This window comes from Triturus cristatus, chromosome 8, assembly GCF_964204655.1.
Source record: "Triturus cristatus chromosome 8, aTriCri1.1, whole genome shotgun sequence".
NCBI lineage: Eukaryota > Metazoa > Chordata > Amphibia > Caudata > Salamandridae > Triturus > Triturus cristatus.
Genome location: NC_140591.1, coordinates 1,231,140,821 through 1,231,168,763, shown reverse-complemented (window position 1 = coordinate 1,231,168,763; position 27,943 = coordinate 1,231,140,821). Strand labels below are relative to the sequence as shown.

The 27,943-nt window shown below is 44.6% G+C and overlaps 1 protein-coding gene across 2 annotated transcripts in view; it reads left to right on the top strand.

Annotated features, from left to right (window-relative positions):
* The window catches only part of SRPX (sushi repeat containing protein X-linked), a 458,279-nt gene that overhangs the window by 389,537 nt on the left and 40,799 nt on the right, over positions 1-27,943 (top strand). For both annotated transcript variants that reach the window (XM_085622913.1, XM_085622912.1), the window contains one exon: positions 23,185-23,306. In XM_085622913.1, coding sequence (XP_085479039.1) covers positions 23,185-23,306 — 122 coding nt within the window. The remainder of the gene's footprint in view (positions 1-23,184; positions 23,307-27,943) is intronic.

Below are 27,943 nucleotides of genomic sequence, written 5' to 3'. Positions count from 1 at the left end.
TGGTCTACAGGAACCTCAATAAGGGGTAAGCCAACTTCCCTCTCTAGGCTATCTCATGAGTATCGCTGATAATTGGGATAATCTGCTTGTGCATACTGATACATTTGTTGTGTCATTGCTTGTGTTGCAGCAATAGGCTGCGCTTGTGGTGGTGCTACGGTCTGTTGTGGAGCTCCCTGTTGCGGAGCTAGTTGTTGCGGAGCTAACCTAGGTTGTGCATGCTGAGGGATTGGTTGTTGATTCTGATCCTGTCTAGGTGGACGTGGTCTCTCCTGAGTTCTACCTGTAGCAATATTATGTTTCAGGACTGGACAATCGTGTATATAATGACCTTGTTGTTTACAATAGTTGCATGTCCCTTTCGTTGGACCTGCGGAATCACCCTTTTGATGACCATTAACTGGGACTGACTGAGCAACAAGCATTTTCATTTTTGTATCTTTCATACGTCTTTGTTCATGTTCTTGTTCTTCTCTAATTCTATTGTGGTGATATTGTAACATCTGTAACATCTGTGATGGGGTATTACCTTGCCAGGTACTTTCGAATTTCAATACTCTATTCTTGACTTGTAGCAGAGAATTTTCAACCAATTTTGTCACAAACAGATGTGGATATGACTCACTACTGGCTTTTATGCCACTATTTATACCAAAACATTTTTCAAATCGGGAATAGAAATCACTAGTGTCTTCATCTGGTTTTTGTTTACAGGCTGAGATTGCACCCCAGTCCTCCTTTTTCGTAGTTAATAAACGTGGCAGTACCTGCACTAGTAGTCCTGCTAGTGCTGTAGTCTTTTCCCCAAGTCCTGCTCCTGCAGCTCGGGCCCTTTCTTCGTTTTCTAATGCTGTCCAATCTATCTTTTGGTCTCCCACCTCCCATTCTTTTTCTTTAAGTTTCTCATAAACACCAGAGGGTAATAGGACTTTTAATATTTTCATAATGTCGGGGTAGGTATACTCTCCCATGAGTAACATGTCCTTTATTTCACGGTGGAAACCTGCTGGATCCTTGTCATGGCTGGGTACTACTTTCTTCATTTCCAATAATTCTAGTTTAGTTATAGGCGTGTACATAAACACGCGTGTAAAGTTATTACCGTCACCTCTGATTGGGTGTACTTCGCGTAACGGGTTCTGTCTATCTATGTGATACATTTTTCTTCCCATGATGGGAACTGGAACGTGTTCTGGGCATACGAAATTTAAATATTGGTTTCGGAATTCTAGAATTTCTTTGATCAAATCAGTACCTGACCCTCTCCATATGTTCGTGAGCAGTTCTGTCAATATGTCAGGTAAGGGTCCTGGATCGGAGTGTTGACTTTTATATAATATAAGGAGGTGTTGAATCATGTATATACTAGCTAAACGCTGTTCGTATGGGTCAAGATTCAGAAACGTGTGTGCAAGTACATCATCATTGTATTCGCCGGGACTGTCAGCCCATTGTACTGCTGACCTGGCTAATTCTTGTTCGTCCATGGAATCGAGCATGTGGTACCCCCTTCGATCTCGGAGTAATTTATCAACGGCTTGGAATAGGTGTTCGGGGGATTTTGCATTTAACATAGGATTTGGAAAATGTCTATTATATTCTGGACGTATTGGACGTATCGGGTCGTTAAAGTCTCTAGTATTATTATGGGGTCTTCCTCTACCTACATAAGCTATTGTTTCGACTCGTTCTGATTCTTGCTCCTCCTCCTCTTCTAATTCTACTCTGTCTGTTTCTCGTCTTTCTTTATGTATTCGTTCTACTTCCTTGCGGATCTTTCGACTCATGGCGATTATACACGCCTGTCTATCGTGTTTCTCTTCTGATATGTTCTGACCCCATTTGACAAGTCTTTGCATGGTATCGTGATCTGCCCCGGGCCTGTCTTGATTCCTAATTACACAATTTATGAAAAAACGTAGTAGTTGTCTTTGGACATCCACTTTCTGATATTCCATAGCTTCGTTAATACTTTCTGGACCTCGCCCTGTTTGGACAAAGCGATATATTTCGTCTAGGTGTTCACCCATTCCTGGTATCGTCATTAAATATAATGTAGCTCGTCTTATACGTAGTGATGATATGAGCAATTTATCCTGTCTACCTGGTACTGGGTCGTATCTACAATCCACAAGTTGTTCTTTAAACATGTCGGATGTCGCTAATTGGGGTGTACGTTGGAGTGCTAAATCTCTAAGGGTCTGTTTATTTCGCGGCGGGGTGGCAAACATGTCTGTCGTACCTCCTGTAGCACCATCTGAGGCGCTAGGCACGAAAGGATTCGTTGGACGTAGGATAGAAATTGTGGATGCGGGAAAAACTGTAGAAACGGACGGACCTGTGGGAACTTGTGTAGGAGTTTGTAGTTGCGGGGATACAGACGGATGCTCTTGGTGTTGAACACCATCGGCAAGCGGTATGTGCGGTATGGCATTAGCATACTCGGGAGCTACGTCATCTAAATAAGAGGAAAGGAAAACGTCCTTTGCTGTTTTGGGATGTGTTTTGGGATGTGCTTTTATCGGGAGCAATGGAGGAGTTAAATCCTTTGGTATTTCCGGGGTAGCCTTAGGTAACCCTTCGGCCAGAAGAGGATACATACCATTCATAAGAGTGTTTCTTTGTCTGTCTACTTGTTCTGAGTTTACTCGGGTACCTTCCTCAAGTAATAGATTTTCTCGGGTTTTATTTGAAATCTCTCTACCTTTCTCTTCCTGTCTGAGCGCTTTTTCTGTACGTCTATATGATTCTTTACGCCATAATTCAATGGCATCTTTCTGTGACTGTCTGGCTTTCTTTTTCCATAATTCTTCTTCTACTCTCATGATGCAATCTGCATCCCAGGTCCCCGCTGCGGGCCATCTCTGACTCTCTGGTAATTCTTTGGTGTAGTCCACCCATAAATCAAGAAATAATACGGCATCTAGACCATGCTTATGATACATAAAGTACCCTGGAGTGTCCCTCGGTGGGATGGGAACAGCTTCTTCGAGTACCCCTTTTCTGGTTTTGATCTGTCTTAGTTTCGAAAAGAGCGGCATTTTTTGGATCTTATTATTAGAACACACTTAATACAGTAAACACAATAATGAACAGTCATTCACACCACAATGTATAGAACGTATTTAAACATTTAACATTTAACAGTTTTTTAACGGACAATGATAACTAATAGAAAACTAGTTACTGACATAATACTGACACTAGATAATACTTATTTATATGCAAGACATACTATATATACTGCTAAACAGTACAGATACACTGCTGAAACAGTGCAGACCGGATTTGTGTACCCAAACCCGTCTTGACCGGCACAGATTATGTGCACGTAAAATGCCTCCCCGGTAATGGTACTCACCGGGTAGCTCGGAACGGAAGGCCTCGGAACGGAACTGAAAACTGGACCGGACCGGACTGGACTCGACTCGACTGGACTCGGAACTTCGGAACTCGGTGGGACTCTGTATACCTCGGATCTTGCTCTCTCAGCTAGGCTCTGGTCGGGATACTTCGCACTTCTCACCGCCTCGTCTGGGTGTTGATCGCAGCCTCAGTCACCCCCGCTCGGCCGGAGGGAGATACAGGAAATCCTGCGGGTACGCGTAGTTGTCCGTTCAGCTGTGGCAGGAGACCGGGCCTGCAACGCACCGCCGGCGCGTGAGATGAGAAAGTGTCCCTATTCGGGCGCCAATTTATGTGGTAAATATTTCGTTACCGGTACTATTTTTTATGCGGTAAAGTCTTAGCGAGAATAACTCAGTAAAAATAAGAGGCAGAATCCGTGGTATTAGAAGTTTTAAAAGGGCTTTATTCCTATACAAAGGAATACAATTCGAATTGTGGGCCTTCTATTCCATCACCACGAAAGTTCAGGAAGGAAGGGACATATATTATTGACAGATAAGCAGTTTTATAGAAAATGCATTACAGTGAAACAGATGCAAGAGGCGTAACAGCTGATAATACAGAAAAACTGTGCATACGTAATCAATAGAGGCGTAAACATGGGTGTAACTAAAATACGTCATTAAACATGATGTCACAAATGGGTGGATCCATAGAAGAATCCTGCAATGTCAGCAGAAATATTTGGCAGAGATGCGTGCGCAGCCGTATGACGTGTGTTTGACGTGCAACTAGAGGGTGAAGGGGACTTGACATTTAGCTCTACATGTGGAGACAGGAGTCTGGGGTTATGTCAACCTAATCACAAATCATATCTAATATCCTATGTTTAAAGAACTGTGTTATCCAAAAGGAAAGGTCTCTCGGACGGAATCTATTCTATACTGACTGTTAGTGCGTGTACGGGCGTCTAAGTGTCTACATGAGATGCGAGGGGGCAGGAATCTTCCATGGTAACGGGGCTATGAATTACTTGCATGAGGACAGCGAGGCCTGGCCCCTTGCACGGTAGCTGGAGGAATGTTTACCTAAACTACTAGACAGGAATGCATCGGGTGAGGAGCGAAGCAGATAATCTTGAAGGTGAAATACAGTTTTTGGCAGGGAACAGGCTGGATCAGGCACCGTTAGCCGCGCAGGGAGTAGGACAAAGTTCATGGATACAGATGCAGGCTCAGACTGGAGCTTTCAGAGGCAGAAGACAGGAAAAGGCTTGATGACAGAATTCAGGGCCTACTCGCCTGAATCTGTAAAATGTGGAAAGTGAACCACATAAAGTCGGTGGCCTTTCATACTTAGGAATGGAATATCTGACCCATTCATGGCGGATCTGAAAGAGGACATGTTGACGGTGGACGCACATATATTTGCGTCTTCAAAACTGGAGCAGGAGGGAACATACATGTACTTATAGCATGTACATGGAGCCGTTGGGGTCTACGATAGGGGACATAACTGATCACAAAATTCATATTTCCTCAGTTCTAAAGTGAGTTCTTAAATAAAGGAGTGAAATAATCGGTCCAATAATCTAAATCTGATTTGAAGAGCATGCCATGCAGCTCATTAGGGCCCAGGTCAACACTAGATCTACATCCCTCAGTGCACCTTCAATGCTAACAGATTCAATGTTAACTTCACTTTTTATCAGTTTATTCTGTGGTGCTTAAATATCTTTTTGATCTAAATATTGGGCAGTTTATTTTTCAGCACAATGAGTAAAGTAATATTTAGTTCTATAGAGCCACAATCCTCCCAAGTTGGGCCGTTGATCACATCCAAGTTATTATCAAACCACCAGAACTTACTCTGATCTCTAAGACATGCCAGTTTGTGAAAAAGAGACCCCAGACATGAAAGAAAATCATTTTTTGCTTGCCAAACCTATTTATTGTAATATTTTCTGACATGAGTTAATCTAGAAGTAATCTCTGAATCATTGCGATTTTTGTTGTATTTTCTTATTATACCTCAAAAAAATGCATCTCTTCTGTTTTTTAATTAGCAGCAGCGTTAGGTGGGGCCCCTCATTCTCTGCTCCTTGAGGCCCACAGTGTACAGCAAAATTGCCACTGGAACCTGGGCATTCTTTCTGTTGGGGAGCTCAGACGAGGCCCCTGGTCGGGATCGACTGATCTGGGAGGCCACAGACACTGGCAACCACCCTCCTGCCCTCCCCTGTTACTTCACCTGTGCACTCCATCTCACCAAGTGGGACTTTGCAGAACTTGCCTGGGGCAGGGGGCCAGACATTGAGGCAACAGGAGGACACCAATTGGACCTGCCATGGGGCTCCCCTTATGTGAACACAAGCCATTTGTCCACAGCACGGAACAAGTCTCTCTCTCCTGCCCAGTGGAACGTACCACAGGTAGTGGCAGGCGTAACAGAAGCCATTGGCCATTGGGGGATCCATCAGACACTGCTATTCTGCCCAGGTCTGCCTCAAAGTAGTTGCCGCCATAGAAATTTCCCGCCACAGAACTGGTGAGATCCCCCCACAGACTCAGGGACTCCTACCTACGTGTAAGCCTGGAGTAACGACCTCCTGTCTGGGGTCATGTGCACATATCCTATACCAGGGGGCAAAACGCCTTGGCGCTTCCTCCACAGAACTGTTACCCCTCCCCCGTTGGGATACACATGGGGAACCCAGGCACCCCTGAGGCTGACAGCTTGTAGGAGAGAAAACACAACAAGTACTGATGGGGAAACCAAGGACAAACAAGCGGGGGCACCGCCTGACTTGGTGGAACACCCCTGAACCCAGCCTGTGGAAACCGAGGGGCCTGGACCTCGACGGATCCTATTTACTTCCAACTGGAACAAATACTCACTGCCATTGCTGATACCAATGCCACCGTTCAGCAAGATACGGTCTCGTTGGGCCTGGGCCTGCTGCAGGCAGACTACCACAAATTGGTGGACTGAGTCAAAGCAGTAGAATCCTCAGTGGGGAAACTCTGGCCCGAACTCCAAACACTGTCCCGCCAAATGGCAAAACTGACCGATAGAGTGCAGGTCCTTGAACATCGAGCAGGAAATGCAGAGTGATGTAATAGACTAGATACTATCTGAGTGGTGGCATTCACTGAAGGTACTGAGGGGAGTGATATGCTGGCATATCTCGAACACTGGCTCCAGATGGAGGTTGCCCTGAACAACCTGACCCCATTATTCACACTAGAACATGCCCACAGAGTGCCGGAGTGCCCCTTTTTTCCGCCTCACCCCATAGTGGCTAGGCTGCTCCGGTACAAAGGCAGGGACGTTATCATGCAGAGAGTGTGAACGGGGGGCCCATTCACACAGGCCAATAGCAAGGTGGAACTAGTGATCCCAGACTTCACCGCTGCCGTACAAGCCAAACGGGCTCCCTTCCTGGAGTTCAAGAAGACCCACTGCGACAAGGGACTACAGTACCCCCTGATTTTCCTGGCCAAGATCTGGATAATGTAAGATGGTGCCACGCACTTTTGCGGAGATCCAGGAATAGCTTGGGACTGGCTCTAAGCCTGCAGACGACTCTCCTGATGGCTCGTCCTAGGCCTAGTGCTTCTTAATGTAAATTTTTAAAAAACGCTCTCATGGAGCCTTACGTGGCAGATCCCTGAAGAGGCCATCCCTGTCGCAATCCAAACAGGAGTGAGCCGCGGGCTGCTCTCCAGGCAGTGGCTGAGATCGTGATAACACAGAGGTCAGACTCAGGGACTAGTACCCCTTCTGAACGCTGATCAGTCCTTTTAGAGTCGGAGTCTTCCCAGGTCGATGTTACTGGCCTGCTGTTGGTGATGGTACAATCTGATGACTTGATTTGATAACCGCTGCCACTGGCCCTTTGGTGTGTTGGTGGTTGGGGTGAGCCTCGAGATGGAGGCCCACCCACGGTGTAGATTACGGAGTTGGAGGAGGCTGCCACCTTGGCAACGCTGCATATTTAAGACACTGTTATTTCTTGAGGGACTCTGGACCAAGGATGTGCTGGTGTCTGCCGTGGGGCCGGGCAGAGTGCCTGGAGAGTAAACATGGGCAGGGCTGGTGTGACACTGGGGTTGTCTGTGCCCTATAGCCTGCCCCTCCCAGGTATACTCCTGCTGGGTGACTGAAGGAGACACTCTGCGGATCATTTTTGTAGGTTTAAGTTTGGGTGGCTAGTCATTGCTGGGCTGCTCTCGGACGGGGAGCTACTAGTTTGGGGGGGGGGTATTTTTTATAGGGATTGCTCTATATGTTGAGGTGGGAGGACTAGATGTGGGGGTATCCCAGGTGGTCTTGGTGGGCCACACACTTCATACAATCGGATGCCAGATCAGCGGCACTCTCTGACCTGCCTGTCCTTGAATACTCAAGGGATGGGTTCGGCCTCCAAACGTCACAACATACATAGATATTTAAAGAGGGAATGGGTGCAGGTGGCTATGCTACAGGATACACACCTTGCAAGGGAGGAGATTGACCTCCTGTGCCACAGATTGTGAGGCCTTCTATATGCCACTTCATAATCCGCGTCACCTGAGGGCATTGATATGGATCAAGGCAGGGACACCATTCGAACTCCCCTACTCCTACCTTTGGCAAAGAGAGCCACTACACCCTGATCAGGGGTATGCTGTTGAACAGGGATATAACCTTAGCTGGCATCTATGCTCCGAATCAGGACAAGGTGACCTTCCTCCACTCCCTACCTGCTTCCTTCATCATCAATGACAGATGACCTCCTGTTAGGTGGGGATTTTAATTGTGTAGCTGATGCCCTCCTTCATTGTTACACCCACCCCCCTCCATCCGGTGCACCCATCTACAGGACTCCGAGACAGTTGGACCACTGGAATCTAGCGGATGCTTGGAGGACACAACATTGTGGAGACACTTGATTATTAATATTACTCACATATTTACCAACTACACACCTAGATAGATACATTTGTCTGTTCACACAGTCTTAGTCAATATGTGACATACACCAAATACCGAGGATGCACCCTTTCATTATTATTATTTATTATTATTATTTAAGAGTTTTATGTAGCGCTGGCCAGACCCGAAGGTATCAGAGCTCTTTACAACATTTATCGAAATGCAATCAAACACATAGTATAACAATGATATACATATTGGATCGTGGCAAATCCTGTTCAGGGAGGGGGACAAAGGAGCGAGTAGAGAGGTAGTTGATGTAGATGCCTTCTTATCAAAGTCACTAGATAATGCATTGCGTAAGATTTTAGGTAGGCGTCTGTTGACTATTCGTCAGAGTTCGGTTGAGGAAGACCATAATCCCCTGCTACTGGGTTCCAACCTGTCAGGGAGCGCCCCATATCAACACATGCAGGCTTAATCCATTGCCTCTAGGGAATACTTGCTTCTGGGACTCTCTGGAAGATGCAATCTCTGGGTATTTTGAGAATAATCAGTGCTTGGCATCCTCCGGTCTATTCGAGTTGGAGCTGGTGGTCCGGGTTCACAATTTGGGCCTCTCGGTCGGGGTGCAGAAAGAATTGAACGGGGAGGTCCAGCCCCTGCATAGTAAATTGCATGAGTTAGATAGCACTCTGGAAACTGACGGAACATCGTTAGGCAGACATTGTGTGGCCCAGGAGCAATATAATGCCACCTTAGAATGGCTACACTGCCATGATTATAAAAACTATGTTGCCAGGGCCCATGAGGAGGAGTGACGACCAGGAAGACTATCGGCCTGGCTCATCTGGCCTGAATCTCAAGGGGGCCCCTATTACACATATTATGACTGGCAATGGTTAGTTACTCTATTCTCCTGGGGCTTTAAATGCCTGGTTCTGGGAATACTACGAAACATTGTATGAATGTCTGGATTCGCTCCAGCTGGGATTTCAGACTGTCTTTCTGGCTGGCCTGCCTCTGTGAGAACTTCCTCGGGAGACTAGGGAGGCCTGTAACAGTACAAGAGATCCAGTCTACTATTAAAGAAATGGCCTAGGGTAAGACTTTGGGTTCCTATTGCCTTCTTGCAGAGTTTTACTCAAAATTTGCTGGGACGTTGTCCCCGAGCCTGGAGTCACTGTATGCCAATTCTCTGTGATTGGGGACACTACCTGACACAACTCGAGATTTTGTTGTGGTCCCCCTTTCCAAGACCAAAACCCAAAAATCCCGAACTTGGGAGTTTTGTCCACTCTCCATGCTTAATGTGGATTTCAAAATCATTAGTGAGATGCTGGCCCTCCGGCTCCTCCCCATATGCCCGCTCTAATGCACGAAGACCAGAACTGCTTCAAACTGGCCTGCAACACCTCCCTTAAACTAAGAAGGCTGTACAATGTACTTTACCATCTGGAAGTACAGTCTTGTTAACACTCCATGTTGAATGACCTTGAAAAGGCCTTCGACTCAATTCGCGGAGAACTTTTGTTTGAAGTAATGTGTTGGATGGGTTTTGGGGAACGCTGCGTCAACTGGGTTAAGCTACTCTATAATACCCCACTGCACAGGTCAAAATAGGCACTACCATCTCCCCGCATTACAATGCACACAGAGGCACCAGGCAGGGATTCCTTCTATCCTTTTTTTACCTGACAGGAGTGGGCATGGGTGTGTAAGTTGAAGGTCGAGAAAACAACCTCCTACTTTACCTAGCAAATGGGCCTGCAGCATCGACAGCACGCTGCACCCTCTGGGGTAACTTGAGAGAGTTTCCGGCCTCCGGATCAATCATACGAAGACATACACGATCCCCATATCGCCAGACACCCAACGGCCCTTATCTCATGTCAAGACCTGACGTGGTCCCCTTCTTCCTTTCGATACCTGGGTATAATGGCATTTCATTCCTTGTAGGACTTAAGAGAGGGAAATCTGGGGAAAACCCTTAGTCCCCTGGGATCATGCGTTCCTTTTTTGCACTCTCTCAAGCTACCAGCTATCGGCCGGTTCTCACTAGCAAAAATGGTCATGCTCCCAAGATTGATTTATTTCTTTGTTGGTGTGCTGGTCCCTGAACACCTTACTGTGGGAACTGATATGGGACAGGGGCTGCCAGAGAGTATTTCTGGGGGTTCTTCTGTGCCCACCAGACGAGGTGGGCCTGAGTGCTCCTGATTTTGAGATGCACTTCTTGGCTTCACAGCTCCAGTGGTTTACTCAATGGCTAAATGGAGGCCACCAGGAGGAATTGGGATCGCTGGGGTTGTCCACCCACTTAGGCATGTGATTGTCCAGTGGTAGTGATCCCAGGTCCTGGTGTGTTGTTGACTGTAGCAGTGAAGTGCTGGGCTGCTGGTTCTCTACTCTATACCCCAGCACTACCACTGGTGGACCTCCCACATGGAGACCCTCTCTCCTTTTTCACAGCTGGGCAGTTTTTGGCCTGGACTGATGCTGGGCTGGTGACGGGGGGACTGCTACCAACAGGGTGTCCTGGAAGAACTGGTAACCCGATATGACTTACCCTCAGGACAATTCCTCACGTATGATATTCTGACTCGAATGTTTAAAGACCAATGGGCCGGAGGGCTCTAGGGTGTGGTGACTCCTGGGATGCTCCAGCTGCTGGTCTTCTTGGGCACCACAAGACACCTAGTGACATGATTCTTTTGAGCACTATTTGAGATGACCTGTAAACCATTGCTGGCATTGCGACAGATGTGGGGGAGACACTGGAACGGGAAATAACAGAATCGGAGTGGCACAAGATACTGACATACTCTAAGAAGGTCTCCAGGAACATAAGGCTAAAATGCATGCAGTTCAATTATGTCCATAGGACTTATATGACTCCCCATAGACTCCAGGTTGTTTACGGTGGTGAACCATACAGCGGCCATAGGTGTGGGCAATGGGATGAAGATTTTGCTCAAAACTCACAAGGGGGGCCTGAGGAGATTTAATGCACCAGCAAGGGCAAACTCCCCAATCCTGGACGATGTAACACACAAAGGGTCGGGGCTCGCGCAGGGTGAGTGTAAGGGTAGGAACAACTATGCTGAAAGAGGGGGGAGTCCCTTTTAAGGACGGTTTCCCTCACACACCAGAGGTGTCATGCTTCATCATCGGGAATCCTCCTCACACCACAAGCCTGGTCGTGATGCGGGCTACAACCCCCTCGCTGCGAGGGAGGAGCCCAGGGATGTTTTCAGGTAAGAGGGGTATTCATAAAACCCAATGTGAGCAAAGCGTGTGGTGGGAGAGGTGCAGTGCTAACTGAACAGTGGTTAAGACTAGCTACGAGGTTAGCCAGACACAGTTTGCTACCTTGTGCTAGGATTAAAAACAAATAGCGGATAGTGTGACTGCTGACATTAGAGGCAGTTTCACTAGAAAGTGATAAACATGTTTCAGCCTATTGACCTACACAAATGTCATGGCTTTCATCAGGATCTCTTGATATAGTTACTGCTAAGTGTGAGTAAAAAGAATAAAGTGATAAGGAGTGAAAAAAGTGTTGGTGTGTATATGAATGATACTAGACCAGTGATCTGGCAGTTTAGCAGATTCACCAGTTGGACCTGCGGTAAAACATAAACAACATGTGGCGCAGTTAAATCAATGTAGTGGGATGCAGCATATTTGTCCCACACATATCAACGTGAACACATATACACAGCTTGTACAACAGTATCAAGTGTCATGCAACAGAGCTAATGTGACAGTTCACGTGATTTTAACTTGGTAGTGTATCACTCACCTGCAAGAGTCAGGTTCTGTACCACATCTGTCCCTGGCTAGTAGCCTTAGGTATGCATGCCCATCCAACCTAGTTAGTAGAGGTGGTGGCATTAGATAGTAGAAAAGTTGTGCCCAGTTTAAAAGAAAAGCGTCCAGAAGTAAAAAATCAGTGATTGAGGAGACCAAAATGAGTTCACGGAAGAACAACCTGGTCTGAGAACCTAGGAGGAGATTGTCATAGGGGAAGGCTCTGAGCTGGAATAGAGAGCATAACACACTTATTCAAGAGAGGTGCCAGCCTAAATATTAAGAGAGATCGATGGGTATTGCTATGTAATCACCGTGTCAAGAGGAACGATTGTCAGCCCCAAGCGGAGCCCTAGTTCGGAATCTGTAGTCTGTGGCCGTAACAATTGTGTGTGACTACAGCAGCTATCCTGTATATACTGCCTGTCGTGGTGGCATTGTACCAAGCTCCATGGATCAATGCTAGAGAGCACAAGCATGAAGGCAAAGAACCCATGCCCCGAGGGGTCGCTATAGCGGTGAGAGACCCGTAGTAGTGAGGGTGGAACCACTGTCTGTCGTAGTGGTTACCACCCGAGACTGCGATCTATGCTAGATTGTGTGGTGTGGGAAAATCAAGGGACGCGTTGAAGACATGTTGGAGACCCAGGGGAGAGTATGTACTCCGGTTAGAACAGGGAAGGTTGTTTCCTAGGCACCGGAGAGCTAGGCGACAGAGCGCAGATAGCAGCGCACTTACTGCTTGGCTGTAGTGGGGAGACGGCGCCGTCTGTCCACAGCGCAGGAGAGTGCCTGCTAAGAGCAGCCGGAAAGATATCGCCGGCGTGTGCTTTGAATCTCGGGACCACTTCCTGGAGGCGGTCCCAGGCATGCTGGGTATTGTAGTTCAATGGTTTCCGGAATCTGGAAACCCAATAGGATATCACTTGCAGTGATGGTGGGGTATAACAAATGACATTTGGTCACATGACATGGAGCTGCCCACAGCTGCATACATTTTGGGGCACAATTATAGACACCCTGAATACCATATTGGGGCCCTCACTGGTTCCCTAAAGATCTGTTTGATGGGGTTGTACTCGAGACCCCGCACACGATAAGTAGGCTCTAGATTTTTAGACCTGGCCCTAGTGTTAGCCAGGGGGCGAATAGCGATTGCCTGGATATCCAAAGTAGGGCCGGTGGTGGGAACTTGGATTAAAGATGTTACCCAATTGGACAGGACTGAGGAGAGAGCTCTGCTTAGGGAGGACGCCTGAGGGATAAGAAGACTCTTGTTGCGACCAGTGGTCCTGATTTGGCAATGTTAACTGCTGAGACGTTATATGCTTTTGTATGGAACCTTGATTGATAGACCACTACCTGCATCTTACCCGATTACTGTAGAATTGAAGTGCCCAGATTGTTGATGCTTTTATATGCTATTGTCTGCACCGTCGGGAGATATTTATTATAATGCCAATAAACACATGTTTAAATATAAAATCACAATTTCTTCTTCTCAAATTAATTTCTAGAGTGCCTCCTCCATCTCTGCTGGGTCACCATTTTTATTGTTCAGCATCTCAACTTAATTCAGCTTCTTTTTTTGTCTATTATTTCTCTCTTCCATTTACAACTCTTCTCTCATTTGCCTTTTTCATTCTTTATTCTCCTTTCTTTTTAGATAGCATCTTAATCCATTATATAAAGCATATAAGCATACTAAATAAATGACAATGATTAATACAGGTTTTAATATAACTCTAAAAAGTCCTCCTCCTACTGTTGCAAACCCACTGCTAATGGCAAAAGCTCCCTCGCGTAAGGTTCCTAACATACTAGTTGTCTCTAAAATTTCTGATTCACGTTTAAGTTCAGAAATGTTTTTTGCAGATTCTTCAGTTCTTCTACTCTTGTCTGGTATGTATGAACAGCAATGTTGAGCCGTCAACATTTTACAGACTCTGCCTTTCTCTGCTAATAATATTTCTGAAGCTAATTGATCTTGCAGAACCATTTACCTAATAGCTACTAATTCTGTGTTTACTGCTAGCAAAGTGCCAGTTGTACTAGTAGCCAATTTATCTACTACAATAGATAACATTCTAATCTTCTCACCTTTCAAAATTATCCCTGCTGGTGGTATGATTGCTTCAGAAATATCTCCCACTAATTGTGTCCCATCAATAGTACTATGTGTGTCTGTGAGATGGAGTCATTGTCAAAACATCTTTGCTATTTGCATGATACATCTTGTGGAACAAAAAAGCCAAATAGCAAACACCCTCCCAGCCAGCAGGTAATTGGCAATAAAATTAGTTCCAGGAATAATGGCCTCTCGCCCTGTTAAAATTTGAACAGGCCCAAAACTTCAAATGTGTGTTCCCAGTTAATTATACCACAGTATCTCTTTCTCAACTGGTTTCCCTTCTTGTAAACAGAGTTAACTTTTTTAATCTTTTTTTTTTTACATAATTTAATTTGTATTAAGCAGAATTATACTATCAATAGCGAGAACAATCATATGGTAGAAAAATGCATATTGTTAGATGGTCACTCAGACAATCGAGGTATTTGAAATAAGGAGCGCCATGTCACTAATCAAGGTTTATACAAAACTCATGAAATAAATAAAGTAACAAAGTCCATACTAGAAAAAAGAAAATAAGCAGCATACAGAGACAAGTATAACAAGCATTGGCATAGCCAATAGGTCTCGCGTTTGGGACCTTATAAGTGTTTAGCCATGCAACAGTTGCATAACTAAATACTTATAAGGTCCCAAAAGCGAGACCTATTGGCTATGCCAATGCTTCTTTTAATGAGTGCCCGGGCCTAAATGTGATCGCAATCCGACCCGGACCACACCCATGCCCTGTGACCTTGGACGAATCCTCTGTCTAGGCACTCTGGAGATGAGCGGTCCATAAAACAAATAAACTGGTGAGGTAGCTCGGAGGGTTCTGTTAAGCACTGCAACGACCAATGTGTAACTGTATGCCACAGATTTAAATACCTGACTAATGTTCAACTAGGAAAAAATGAGTACCACTGATATCGTTGAGAACACGTGATATGCTGGAGTTGCTCAGTTTGAGGCCTGTATCCGATTTAAATGGTCGATAGTATGTTACTGAGCTAAAACAAATCAATGTGCGGGTAATACAATGAAGGGTCTGCACATGCCTGTTTACGGCAGTTTGATGTAATTATCGCAGAATAGAGGATTAATTTCATCGCCTCGTAATCTCTTTGTCATTTACATAGTGCACAGCTGTTAGAAGCACTGCCTAGTACCGCAACTTCAGCGTTTTAGGAAGGCATTCAATTCATGTTACATTTTGTATCAACAGTGGATTGTCAGCCTTTAAATTCGCGAGAGCCCACTAGGGAACAGATTAGAAACTGCAAAAACCCGTGGTTCAAAGGCTAAAGGCCTGCTAAACTCGGTGTCGGCTGCGCTCCACTCTTTAATATGGAAACTGCTCCGCTGACTGTGGTTCACGCAAGAAAAAGCCAGCACCATGCCTCGCGCCAGTAGCCAGCCACAAAGGTCTGCCAAAGAGAAGTCGCACACTGCACTCCAGAAAAGCTGTTACCTACAGAAATGAAAACAAGCCTTGGCCCGCGGCCGTGAAAGTGACAAGGCCGCGCGGCCCGCGAAAGTGAAAGTGATCGCATCGCGATCACACTGCGGAGGAATGGCGCCTGCACGCGTGCACGCTAACATGCACGCAAGCTTTAGGCCACAGGCAGCACTTTGAAAACCGTACACAAAATGTCTTGCCAGACCAGCGCATGCGCTGGATCAGGCGAGACCTAAAAACTACCCATAAAGAAGTGCAATCATGTAATGTGAACAGAAGTGAAGTGACAGAGTGCACTTATCCAATACAGAACAAATGACATCCAAACATCCCAAATGCGATACCATTAAACCAATAATATGTCTCATAATCATGAAATACACAAAATATAAACATTGATATATTAATTGACGAAAAGGAGATGAGCAGTATACGTGGGCAAATATACAAACTACCAATAATAAAGTGCAATCATCATAACACAAGTACATTGGCATAGTGATTAGCATAAAAACATCATAGTAACATCCCAACATGTAGAATAGGTGTCTCTTAATGCAACACCATTAAACCAGTAATCTTGTCCCGTGATCACACAATACAGACATTCATAAAAGAGGATTTGGGATACAAACTATCATGTCACAAATCGAGATTTACAGTACTTATGACACAAATTCAGTGACATAGTTCATATTGCCGAAAATGAGATGAGCAGCATACACAGACACATGGACAAACTGCGCAAATAAAGTGCAAGACAAGTAAAGTGACATTGTTCGCTTTCACAGTACAGAGCAGGGGCATACACACAGCTCAAGTTGCATCGGTACCCCTTAATATAAAGGGATTAAACCTGAAATTGCATCTCACAATCATAAAGTGCACCAAATATCAAAATTCAACCTAGACTAAAATCACAGCATGCGCGAGCATACTGGGAAGGCAAAAAAAATAAAAGAATATGAAGCAATGCAAGTATTACAAATTACATTCATAGCAGGTCAGGAACCACCTTTTTGATTAGCTCTAAATACTGCAAAATAACGGTAAACAAGTTTATGCCCCTGACTCGATTTGCATATGCTTCTTCAAACTTCTTTACTCTAAGCATTTTTCCCAACAACCTGGTAATGTCGGGACTAGTTGTGTTCTCCAATTTAGGAAAATCAAATAGCGAGCTATTGAAAATACAATATATATAAACAACTGGCCCCACTTATCAATACTGGTGCTCCAACTCTGTTTGGAGACCCCAAAAAGTACCAGACAAGCTTTGAGAGTGAACTTAGCCTGGAGACCGATACTAATAGCGGCAAATCTTTTTTTCCAAAAATGCTTCCACTTGTGGCAGGTATAAAAAATATTAAGCCAGTCCCCAGAGCCTTCTTGGTGGCAGCGAAAACAATGATCCAAAACTGTTGGATACATTCTGTGAAGGGCGGCGGGGGTATAGCATGCCATCCATCTAGAAATGAAGGAAATTCTCTTAAAATCTGCCGCTCTTCAGGACTTCTACCCGGTCTCCGAATCGTTTTCATAAACACAACATTGGGTTTTCAACAAGACCTCCTCTAAGAAGCTGGTCCCATGTTCCTGAACCCCTTGAATTCATAGCAACCTGTCCCAGATCCAAACTCCCAGGAGCGTAGATCTAACAATTGCACGCATGGCAGGGTCGTCATCTTGACTTGCTTCCTGACAATTATCAATTGTAAAATGAATATTCTGTTGAAAACTCAGAAGAAAACGATTGCAGTGATCGCAATAAAAAGTTTGTGCCAAGTAATGTGCTTACCCCTTGAAATAAAATGACCAAGCTCTTTAGAAATCACAGGAGTTCCAATACCTCATCAACCCAAAATGGTAGCACCCCTGCAGCTTAAGATACATATAATTTACTGGGATGTGATTTGATGTGAAAGGAATGTTCATCGGGCTGCCCATCTCCTGCAGCGACTTATACCTGGTTTCCTTTGGCAATTTCACTACTTTAATATAAGCTGGTAAACTTATTTCTGATTCCTGGACAATTTATTAAAAAAACAATATCTAATACCCCACTGCAACGATCTTGATAAAATATGAAAAAGTGATGCCTCATAGTATGTCTGAACATATGCAATATCTAATTGTAAAACAGAGTATTTTAACCAAGGGGCATTCCTGTTCTAAATAAAGCTTCTAAAAAGTACATCTACATCCTTAAAAAAGCTATTACTGACTTTTATGGGAACATTTGAAAACAAAAATAAAAGTAGAGGCAAAATAGACATTTTGATAAGAGCAACCGTACCAACCACTGTCAGGGGGAGAAGTGACCATCTTTCCAGCAGCCCCCAAATCCTCTTCAGGGTTGCCATATAATGTAACTGAAATAGCTGTAAATAGTTATTTGTAACATATATACCTTAATAGCCTAATGGGCTATGAGAACTAGATTGCTGCTGTGGAGAGATGGGCAGATCACCCACAAATGCATTAAAAAGCAGCAGTTCTGTTTTATTGTGATTGATTTTATATCCGCCAATCCCCGTAAAGTCCTCAATCTCATCAAGCGCCCTCTGTATATTCGCATTATCAGGTTTCAAATAAACAATTATGTCATCCGTAAATATCTTCAGGTTAGACATACCCTCCATCGGTGTACAGGTCCGCTTGTTGCTGTGAATCCTAATAGCCTGGGGCTCAATAACATTTTTTAACTAAATTGGGGATAAGGCACAACCCTGACGGGTGCCTATATTAATTCCCACTGTTCCTACCAAACTAGAATTAATACATATCTTTGCTTGTGCACAATGATACAAATTCTCAAGCATGAAAATAAATTGTACAGGGAAGCCAAACTTCCTCAAACTGTAAAACATCACCTCCCAATCAACCAGGTCGAATACCGTCTCTGCATCAATCAATATTATTCCTGCACTAATCTGATTGCATGAAAAGTAATCCAGCGCCTGTATTAAAACGTTGGTGTTGGCCACCACCAAACGAGTGGAAACAAAGCTACTCTGGTCTGTATGAATTAAGGCTTAACCAGAGAGAATAATATGGGTAGCCCATATTTTCATTAGCAGCTTTTAATCAGCATTCAATAAGCTATTTGGTCGATAAGAATTCATGTTATCTTTTTTTAAGAAACTGACTATAGTAGATTCCTTGAAGGTAGAGGGAACTTCCCGGCCGTCCCTAATAAAATTAAATAAATCAGTTAGGAAGGGTACTAATTCTGCTGCAAATATTAAAAAAATTCTGCCAGAAACCCGTTATTGCCACACGCCTTAGCATTATGCTTTTTTGAAAGGGATATGTTGACCTCATCTACTGTTAAGATAGCTGTAATTTTCTCGGCTAGAGAATGTGGCACCCGAGGCAACGTTATAGACCCATAATACCAATTTACACTAAACTGCGAGACTGAATACTTAGTTTCATGTAAGGTTTATAGTGCTGTAGAAAAACTTGAGAGACCTCATGCTACTCCGTTACTATCCAGTGGGTGGCTGGATTTGCTAGCTTTCTGATTAACAAAGCGCCCTGCTTTATCCATGTCGACCAGGCCAAAAACTTGCCAATCAGCTTGTTCTCTTCATAGATACATTGCTGATATGCCTTAGAGCTATTTATTACCCCTAATATGAAAAACTCCCTTATTAACGGAGACGCCAGGAGTAGCCCACATGCTATGCCATTAGCACACATGATTTACCCCTACCCCGGCATCGCTACATACTGTGTTGGAACATGGGCGTAACAGGAGGCTACTGCTGAAAGTCCCCATACCGAGGCAAGAAGCAAGCAACAGATAACAGCGCTGGAATCACAGACTCTGTCTGCCCATTCCTGGGAGGATTACTGTGGAAGCGCGAGCGGCGAGACGGAGGCACAGAAATTCTAGCTCTTTTCCTTTTTGAGCTTTCTATGAACAACTTGGCCATCGTAGACAGATGTGAGTGTTGCTGGCCATGAGGAGTTGGGACTGGCCAGCATTTTGCTGCTGTTTCTATATATTGGATGCATGGCAAGCAGGAGCCACTCCAGTTCTACTGCGCTCTGGTAAATTAGGGAAGGAGAGGTTGCGGAAAATTGGTGGTGATCTCTTTGGTAGTTCACCCCCTCAGCTTTCGTGCCGGAGATGAGAAATGCAATAATGTGCATTCCTCCCTACGCCACCCTCCTTGTGGGCGAGAGTGAGTGAAAACAGCAAGCTGGGACAGACATTGGCAGAGCTGGGGAGTCTGAGGGTGCTGAAGGCATGTCGAGGGGTAAGGAACTGTGTCAAGCTATTGTGCAAAGCCAAGGTAAAGTATGAAAAAGCAGCATTCCAAGACCATGAATGTAGCTGTCACCATGAATTCCTCTCCTACCCTGGCTCAGAAGGCAAAGAGGCGTGCCATGCAAGCAAAGTCAGCTGCTTCCTGGGCAAATTGCAGTTTCCATTTGGGAACATGTTCTAGGATGGCAGCGAGCTCATAGAATTGCACATTCAGCATCTAGAAGGAAAACATGATGGTGGCTGAAAACGGCGATCAGCATGCAATATCAGAGCAGGCTCCAGAAGGCTCAATAGACTCCTCAATAAGGACTGAATCTGGAGCTCAGAATAACAATATGCATGTGGAGGTAACTGTTGAGGGGGATTCAAACCAGGATAAAACAAAAGAATATCCCTTGTTGCGAAGGGGAGATCGACTGTATCCGACTCCATGACTTTACTTCAATTCACCGCTATTAGAGCCCCATTAGAGGTACAGGCATATTTATCCATAGCACGCTTGGGCTCCTCTCTCGGTAAAGTTTTCTGTCTCGCATGCATTGTTGCCTTCTGAGCTGAGTCTATCAATGGTATTCTGATCAGCCGCAATCCAAGACAATTGCAGGACTTCAGGCCATGAAGCTTCAGGGTCAGCAGCAGGATCAGCAACAGGTGTATGGGGGGAATAGAGGCAGCAAGGAACATGATGTAAAAAACAAGCTCAACATTATTTAGGTAGAGTTAAGGGAGTTCAAGGTTTTGCACGCGCTTGAAATAGCTGTTTTACATGAGAGACTATCTAAGATTGAAGAATGCATGGTACAACTTCCATAAAGATTGAAGGAGGTTGCGTCTAGAATATCTGAACTTGAAGATAAGTTTGTTTCTATGCAGAAAGAAGTCAGCCCATTTGAAAAGCAAATGTGCTTTTTGGAATATAAGATTGAGGAGCTTGAAAACCACTCACGACGTACCAATTTGCGCATTGTGGGTGTACTGGAAGAGAATGAGGGTCAGCAGGTACCCCAATTGTGTTGACTCTTATCAAGTCTTATTTACTGCCCGATTTTAACCATTACCAAGGGTCACCGTGTTTCTTTGACCACCAAATCAAGGAGCACATCTTGGCCAAGGAAATTTAGAAGAAAGGTGTTTTAACTCTGGAAATATGTAATTGTCGCATTTGTTCAGACATATCAACATTAGTGGCTTGTTGTCGAAGGAAGTTTGGCAAGATGTTAGATTTATTCAAAGCTCAGGCATCCATAGTGCAACTGTCCAAACTGAAGGTGCCAGTACAATGGCAGTTTTATTTGTTCGCCAGCCTTAGAGAGGCTCATGAGTTCTTTCAGAAAATATAGAAATAATAATGAACTTTGTCTGGTGTCGTCCTTTAAACTGAATTGAATTATATTTGAGGAGTGGGCGTGTTTTTTTGCTGGGTCAAGTGTGCTATTGGGTGCAATACCATGGCCCTTATTTGCTATGGAGCGTGGCAAGGGGGTATTGTGGGTACTTCCCCCTCAGTGGAATGGGTGCCAGGAGGGTCACTGAGGTCTTTTTGGGTGGGTGATAGGGTTGGGGGTAGCACTTATAGCGAACATAAGCAGAATTTTGATATGTTGACGGGCAAGTACATGATTACTGTGGTAGGCAGTAGATTACATCTTTACAATGGTGCTTAAGGTTAGGCTGATCTCCTGCAGTCTTAATGGCATTGCAAGTAGGCGTAAATACCAGGGCCTGAAGTGTTTAGCGTCACTTTCCCCCGAGGTAATATTTTTGCAGGACACCCACCTCAAGAATAATTCCCCCAACATTTTTATTCCTAAGAAATATCCCTCTGCGTTCTTCGCTTCAGCAGGATTAGCGATAAGGGGTGTTGCAACCTTTTTGGGGCAGGGAGTTGATTGGGTGATAAGGGAAGTAATTAGGGACCCGCTAGGCAGGTCGTTATGGCTTAAAGTTGTAGTCAACGGAAGCCCTTTTAAAATTGGTTAATTACTATGGCCCGGTTGCTGATGAGGTGGAAGCACTATTGCAGATTCACAACATTGCAATGGGGGCTGAGGGACTAATGATTCTGGGAGGGGACTTTAACTACTTTAGGATTTAGCATTCGATACATCAAATATAGCCAAAAAGCCCTACAATAAAAGAGTGATTGCTACATTAAAGCAAGATTTTCAGTTCATAGATCCATGGCATCAGAATCATCCGTGTTCTCTACAGTGCATATTTTTCACAGCATTATAGAACTGCTTCGCGTCTGGATTTCAAAAATATTTCCTAGTCAATTAAAAGGTTGGGCTCTGATACTAGGGCAAACACCTTTTATGATCATTCAGTGGTCTATATTCTGGTGGAGTTGGTAATGGATCGGTCTCTTCTCTCCAACCAAGAAAGGCTGGCAGACATGAGGAAATGTATTGTTGAATTTGTCCTTGTTAATAAAAGTAAGGCCTCTTTTTTTCTGTTTTGGAGTATTTTAAATCCACAGTATGGGGGCAGATTATCGCATACAAAGCTAGCAAAGATAAAGACCGGGCTCATCAAATAGCAGATTTGCAATCAGCAATAGACAATACTCTGCAGGCCAAGAGCAGCCCTATAGATCCACGGCCTCCATTTGAGAAACATTTAGAGAAGGCGAAGCAGAACTTAGGAAAGTTTCCCTTTTTGTTGTCTATCCAATTTTAATTTAGGATATATCAATTTCTTGTATTCATCTTCCTCCTTTCAAATATTATTTAAAACATCTTCCTTCTTCTGTGCCTTATGAAATATGTGAGCTCTTCCGTCTTCTAATGTTAAAATGTATTTCGTTTTAAGGGTCCCATTAAACAGGTTAAGCTTTTATCGTATGCCTTGAGAGTGCCTATAACTGTAGATGACCTAAAGAAATACCATGCAACTTCCATATCCTTAGCTTGCGGATGAGGGTTAATTCTTTTCTGAATAGAAAGTCTAGAAAGCATCATATCATAATTAGAAAAATTGTATTCAAAAAGTTCCTGTCTGTAAAATAATCAAAGAAATAATTGTGCACGAAAGTGGGATGTGGTGATACGTGACATCTTGTGCAGCTGAAGAAGGTAACTGTGCACAGACATAGCAATCCGTAATGTCTAAAGCTCAAGTGTATTCCTGAACTTATAAAGATTTCTGTAGCAAATTAGTTTGATGAATTATTTAAAAAAACATAACATTTTATGTATTTCACAGTGTTACCTCCCAACATTACAGTAGTCTTTTATAATATTTTCTTTACTCTTTTAGCAAGCCCAGTGTGGTCTAGACCTAAGGCACATCACTGTGATTGAGCTGGTTGGTGTTTTTCCTGCACAATTAGGAAGAATTGGACGAAGACTCCTGTCACCATCACTTAGCCTGCAAATCAGGTAATGCAATTTTAAGTATTTCTATACCAATTTTTATGTGGCAATTCAACATCTTGTGTAGGATATTGAATTCTACTCTCTCCGCCGTTTTGTCGAATTTGTTTGGTACCTGTATTGAACACCATACAGTCTTGTTCAATCAGGACCTCTTAGTAGTATCTGGTGCTAACGTATACAATCCAGGAACTGGCTATATCTGCTTTTTAAATTTGTAAATTTAACTGAACTGCTGATGTTGCTCTAACTAGACATTGTCTATTGGTGGTTCATCCTTGTCTGTCTTAGTTAGTGAAGACACTTTATAAGTCCCTGCCCCGGGTCCAGCAGGGCTCTCCTGCTGAAGTTCTCTGGAAAAATATATTTGTTTCTCATCAGCTTTTCTCGAGCCAGTCAGGCTTCTGATTTTTGTTCCTTTTTTTGTCCCTATTATGTCTGTGTTGTTCTTGCCTCATTTCCCCGGTCCCAGGATGCTTGTTTCTGGTCCAGGGAAGACCTGGCTTGGCAGTTATGGCAGAACTGTTCCCATGAGGCACAGGGTCAAGACTAATTTGCAGATAGCTGGGTCTGAAGTGGGGTGGCGAAGTGAGCAAAGAACAATGATGGATTCAACCCAGATCTGTGACTGGGGGCGAGCGTCTGAAAAGTTTCAGTGCTCCGTCCATCATCTCCTTGTGTTTACCTCATTTTCTCCCTTCTTTTACATTCAAATGTTTCTCAAATCCACTGTCATGCAATTTCTTTTTTCATATCTCTTTTAAGTGATTTTAATACACTATTGCAGTGAAGGTAAATTCATAACAAATACAGATTCATAGATACATGTGGCAAATAGTGAAACACAGTTCTACCTCAATCAATCTATATACTACAATTCCCTAAACCCCCATACATACAAGCCAAAAGAAAATCTCTATTCATTGACCTCTTATGCAAATAAGATGACACCCTAGTGCAGAATAATTCAGCTCTTGATTTCAAGCTTTCTTAGAAATACGAGCACTTAAAGTGACTGTGCACATAAATATATACATCCATAGACTTTTTAAAAAAAAACAACGCTGAGCGCACCCACAGCATTAATAGTGCTGATTTTCCTCGTTTTGGCACTTAAAATGCCAGTGCAGCATATAGCTCGAAATACTTAAAGTGTGCATCAAAAAGTGTCAGTTCTTATTCTTCTTTAACGTTCATATGGTCAGAAAGGGACTGCACATTAAAAAAAAACTATTCACTACTACCCCCTGGCCCATGTTATCCGTTTACTGAAGTACTTGGTGGTACGATTGGCTTTTTCGTGAAACCAAGCTTCCTTCTAACTGACCTTCAGCATTTTCCCTTCCCTCTCGCCCATCCTAAGGGCAGTAGAAGGAGCGCCAAGGGGTGGGGGGGGGGGAACTTGCGGGTCTGCAATTCCCGCCGTAGGTTAACCAGTGGGATGTCAGCTGATTATAGCCCCAGTCAGACTCACCACTACAGAGCCTTTCCCGTACCTCGCTTTCACCCCTTTCTTCCCTGGCTCTTTCTTTCTATCACCCTATCCCTTTTCATTTTTCTTTCTTTTCTTTTTTTCTCTTTTCCTGCAAGCCACGTAGAGGGGTTTAGCTAGGCATATAGCCATATACCTGTAATGACTGTAACACAGGCTAAGTTTGGCTAACCCTGCAACAGTAATGCTGATGTATCTGTTAAATAAAATCAATAAAACACTTTGAAATAAAAAATAAAAAAAATAAAAAGCATGGCTGTGAATATAAAGTGCTCAGTGTCGTGATGCTCTGGCCATTCAACATCAGATAATCCCTTAAGAGTAATTTTTGAAGAGGGAAGAATATTCAACCTGATTGTCTTACCTTCTGCCTGAAACCCCCCTTTCTAAATGTCTCTAAACTATAGCAGGTCCGGAACATGTCCCCAATCCCTTTCCTGATCACACTTTGGCTAGTTTCTGGATACAGCGGAGCACATCTTATTTATAACTCGCTGTGTAAGGTACAGCATCCATCTATTGAAAAAGGCCATGCGATGAAATTTGACCCCTCTAAAACTTGAATAACTGAGATCATAATACCTTTCCCTTTGCGTTTCTATTAGCTTTATCCCATGTGCCTTTCCCATTATAATCTTATGTTCTCCATGATCCCAAATGAGGTTTTTTGTACCAATAACTCACAGTTATGGTAACTTTGTCTTTCCTAAACAGCTGTCTTACTCTGTTTCTGGAAGAGTCTATATCCACCGCTGACAGAGTACTGAAGGTTGCACGGAGTGGCGGCTCCCCCATTGGGGCGTGGGGGCGTCGCCCTACTGCTTTCTCGCAGTGCGAGAAGGCAGAAACATAAATGGTAATAATGACCATTTTATGTTTCTGCTTCTCGCACTGCGAGAAAGCAGAAGTGCCTGGTTGGGGGTGGGCGGTCCTGCTCGAGGGCAGGGGGGAGTGGCTTGCCCACTATTGTGCATACTGACTGTTTGGTCGGCCCCAGGATGCACAACAGTAGGCAAGCCACTCCCCCCCTGCCCTCGAGCAGGACCGCCCACTCTCCTTTTTCTCCTACATAGAGAAAATGGTCCCGGCTGGGGCGCTCTCCACTGCGCCTCAGCATTGTGATTGGCAGAGCGGAGGGAGGGAGGCTACCTTTCATTGGTGACGAGAGCTTCAGGACAGCGGCAGCGGGAGTTGGGACGCATCCAGAAGCTGCGGTGTTGTAGGACGGTAAGTTTTATTATATTCTTTAATTAAACCCCTCCCGCCTTCCCCCTCCACCACCCTCTCCCCCGTGATGACCCCCACCCCCGTCATGCCGGCCGTTACTGTGAAGTTATGAATGTACAAAACTATTTTAGGCCCTCCTTAGGCCTAAAATAGTTATGTACATTCATTACTATTTTAGGCCCTCCGGCGCCGTATCAATGCCGGTGGGACGGCCCGCGCCTTATATTCTTTAATTAAACCCCTCCCGCCTTCCCCCTCCATCCCCCCCGTGACAACCCCCACCCCCCGTCATGCCGGCAGTTACTGTGAAGTTATGAATGTACAAAACTATTTTAGGCCCTGTAATGTGTTGGTTTTCCCCCCAGTGAAGGACAGGAGCCAAAGTAGCAATCTAACCTCTCTTTAATGGTTAGGTACATGTAACACCTAAGAGCGCCGGGCATAAGCCTCCGGTCGCTGCAATATCGCCTTGCGCGTCTCGCGCTCTTCGCGTATGCGCAGTAGCGTCCAAAATGGCCGCCACGCGCATTTGCGTGCTTATGTAGTGCGCGATCTACTAGCCCGCGACACTACATATCTCCCCCTTTTATACCACACAAAACTAATTACATGACTGAGAGTGTAGTTCCAGTACATAGTCTGTTACTCCAGTTCATAGTCTTTAAACTTGGATGGTCTCACCACCGCTCGCCCAACTCGGGTGCATCTTACCGGGGTAGCGTGTCCTTCTCGACCCCCTTCTGCGACAGGGCTTCCCCTTCTTCCTTCTAGGGTACCTTTCCCTTCTCTTCCTCCTTTCTCGCCCTCTTCCTGGGTCCTTTCTTCCATAGTTGGTCCTTCTCGTTCTTCCCCCTCGCTGTTATGATCTTCCGGCATACTCTCTTCATTCTCTCCATTCGGAGTTCCCGTTTCGTTCCTCGTGTCCTCTGGTGATGTCGCTCCTTCCTTGTCCTCGCAGGGCCACTGTAGGATTTTGTTGCATTTGGCCATGCGGTCTTCGGACCATACATTTCCATCACTGAGCAGCGCCGCTCGGTCATACACCTCTTCCACTCTTAGGGGTGGGGAGTATTTTTTCTGCGGTTGTAATGTTCTGTATATATCTTCTGTGCTTTCTCCAGGTTGTGTTGCACCACTGCTGGAGACCATTTGCTTGTGATTGTCTTCTCTTTCCATGCGACATTGTCTTTGGTGAAGGGTTGCCTTCCACGTAAAATTTGAAACGGGCTGTATCCCATGCTAGTGGGGGTGATGCGGTATGCCCATACTGTGCTTAGTACCTCCTTTTCCCAGTCTTTGCCCCTGGAGATGGCTGCCTGTATGGAGCCCATTATCACTCTGTTGAACCTTTCTACTTGGCCGTTGCTGGCAGGGTGATATACCGACGTATGTTTGAGTCGGATGCCATTTCTTTCTGCAATTCGGTTCCATTTGTCCGAAGTAAATTGGGGTCCGTTGTCGCTAATTATAGCTCTGGGGATGCCTTCCCTGAGGAATACCGTTGTGAGGAATCGAATTATTGTCTCAGTGTCCATTTCTTATTGAATGTGTACCTCTGGCCACTTTGAGTATTTGTCCACTATCACACATATGTACTTGGGAATACCCTGGTTGTCAAGTACCGGCCCTAAGATGTCCACCGCCATTTCTTCCCAGGGATTACTGGGGTTCGTGAACCTTCCTAGAGCAGGTCTCATGGGTTTCAGGATTTTGTCAGCTCCTTGGCACTGCACACAGTCTCTGACATGTCTCTCCACCTATAGATCCATACCTGGCCACCAATACGTTTGTTTGGTTAGTGCTTTAGTCTTCACGATTCCCAGGTGCCCCATATGTATTATAGTCAAAAGATATGGTATTATATTCGCTGGTGAACTACTCGGTTTCCTCGGTATACAAACACTCCATCATTTCCCACCGACAA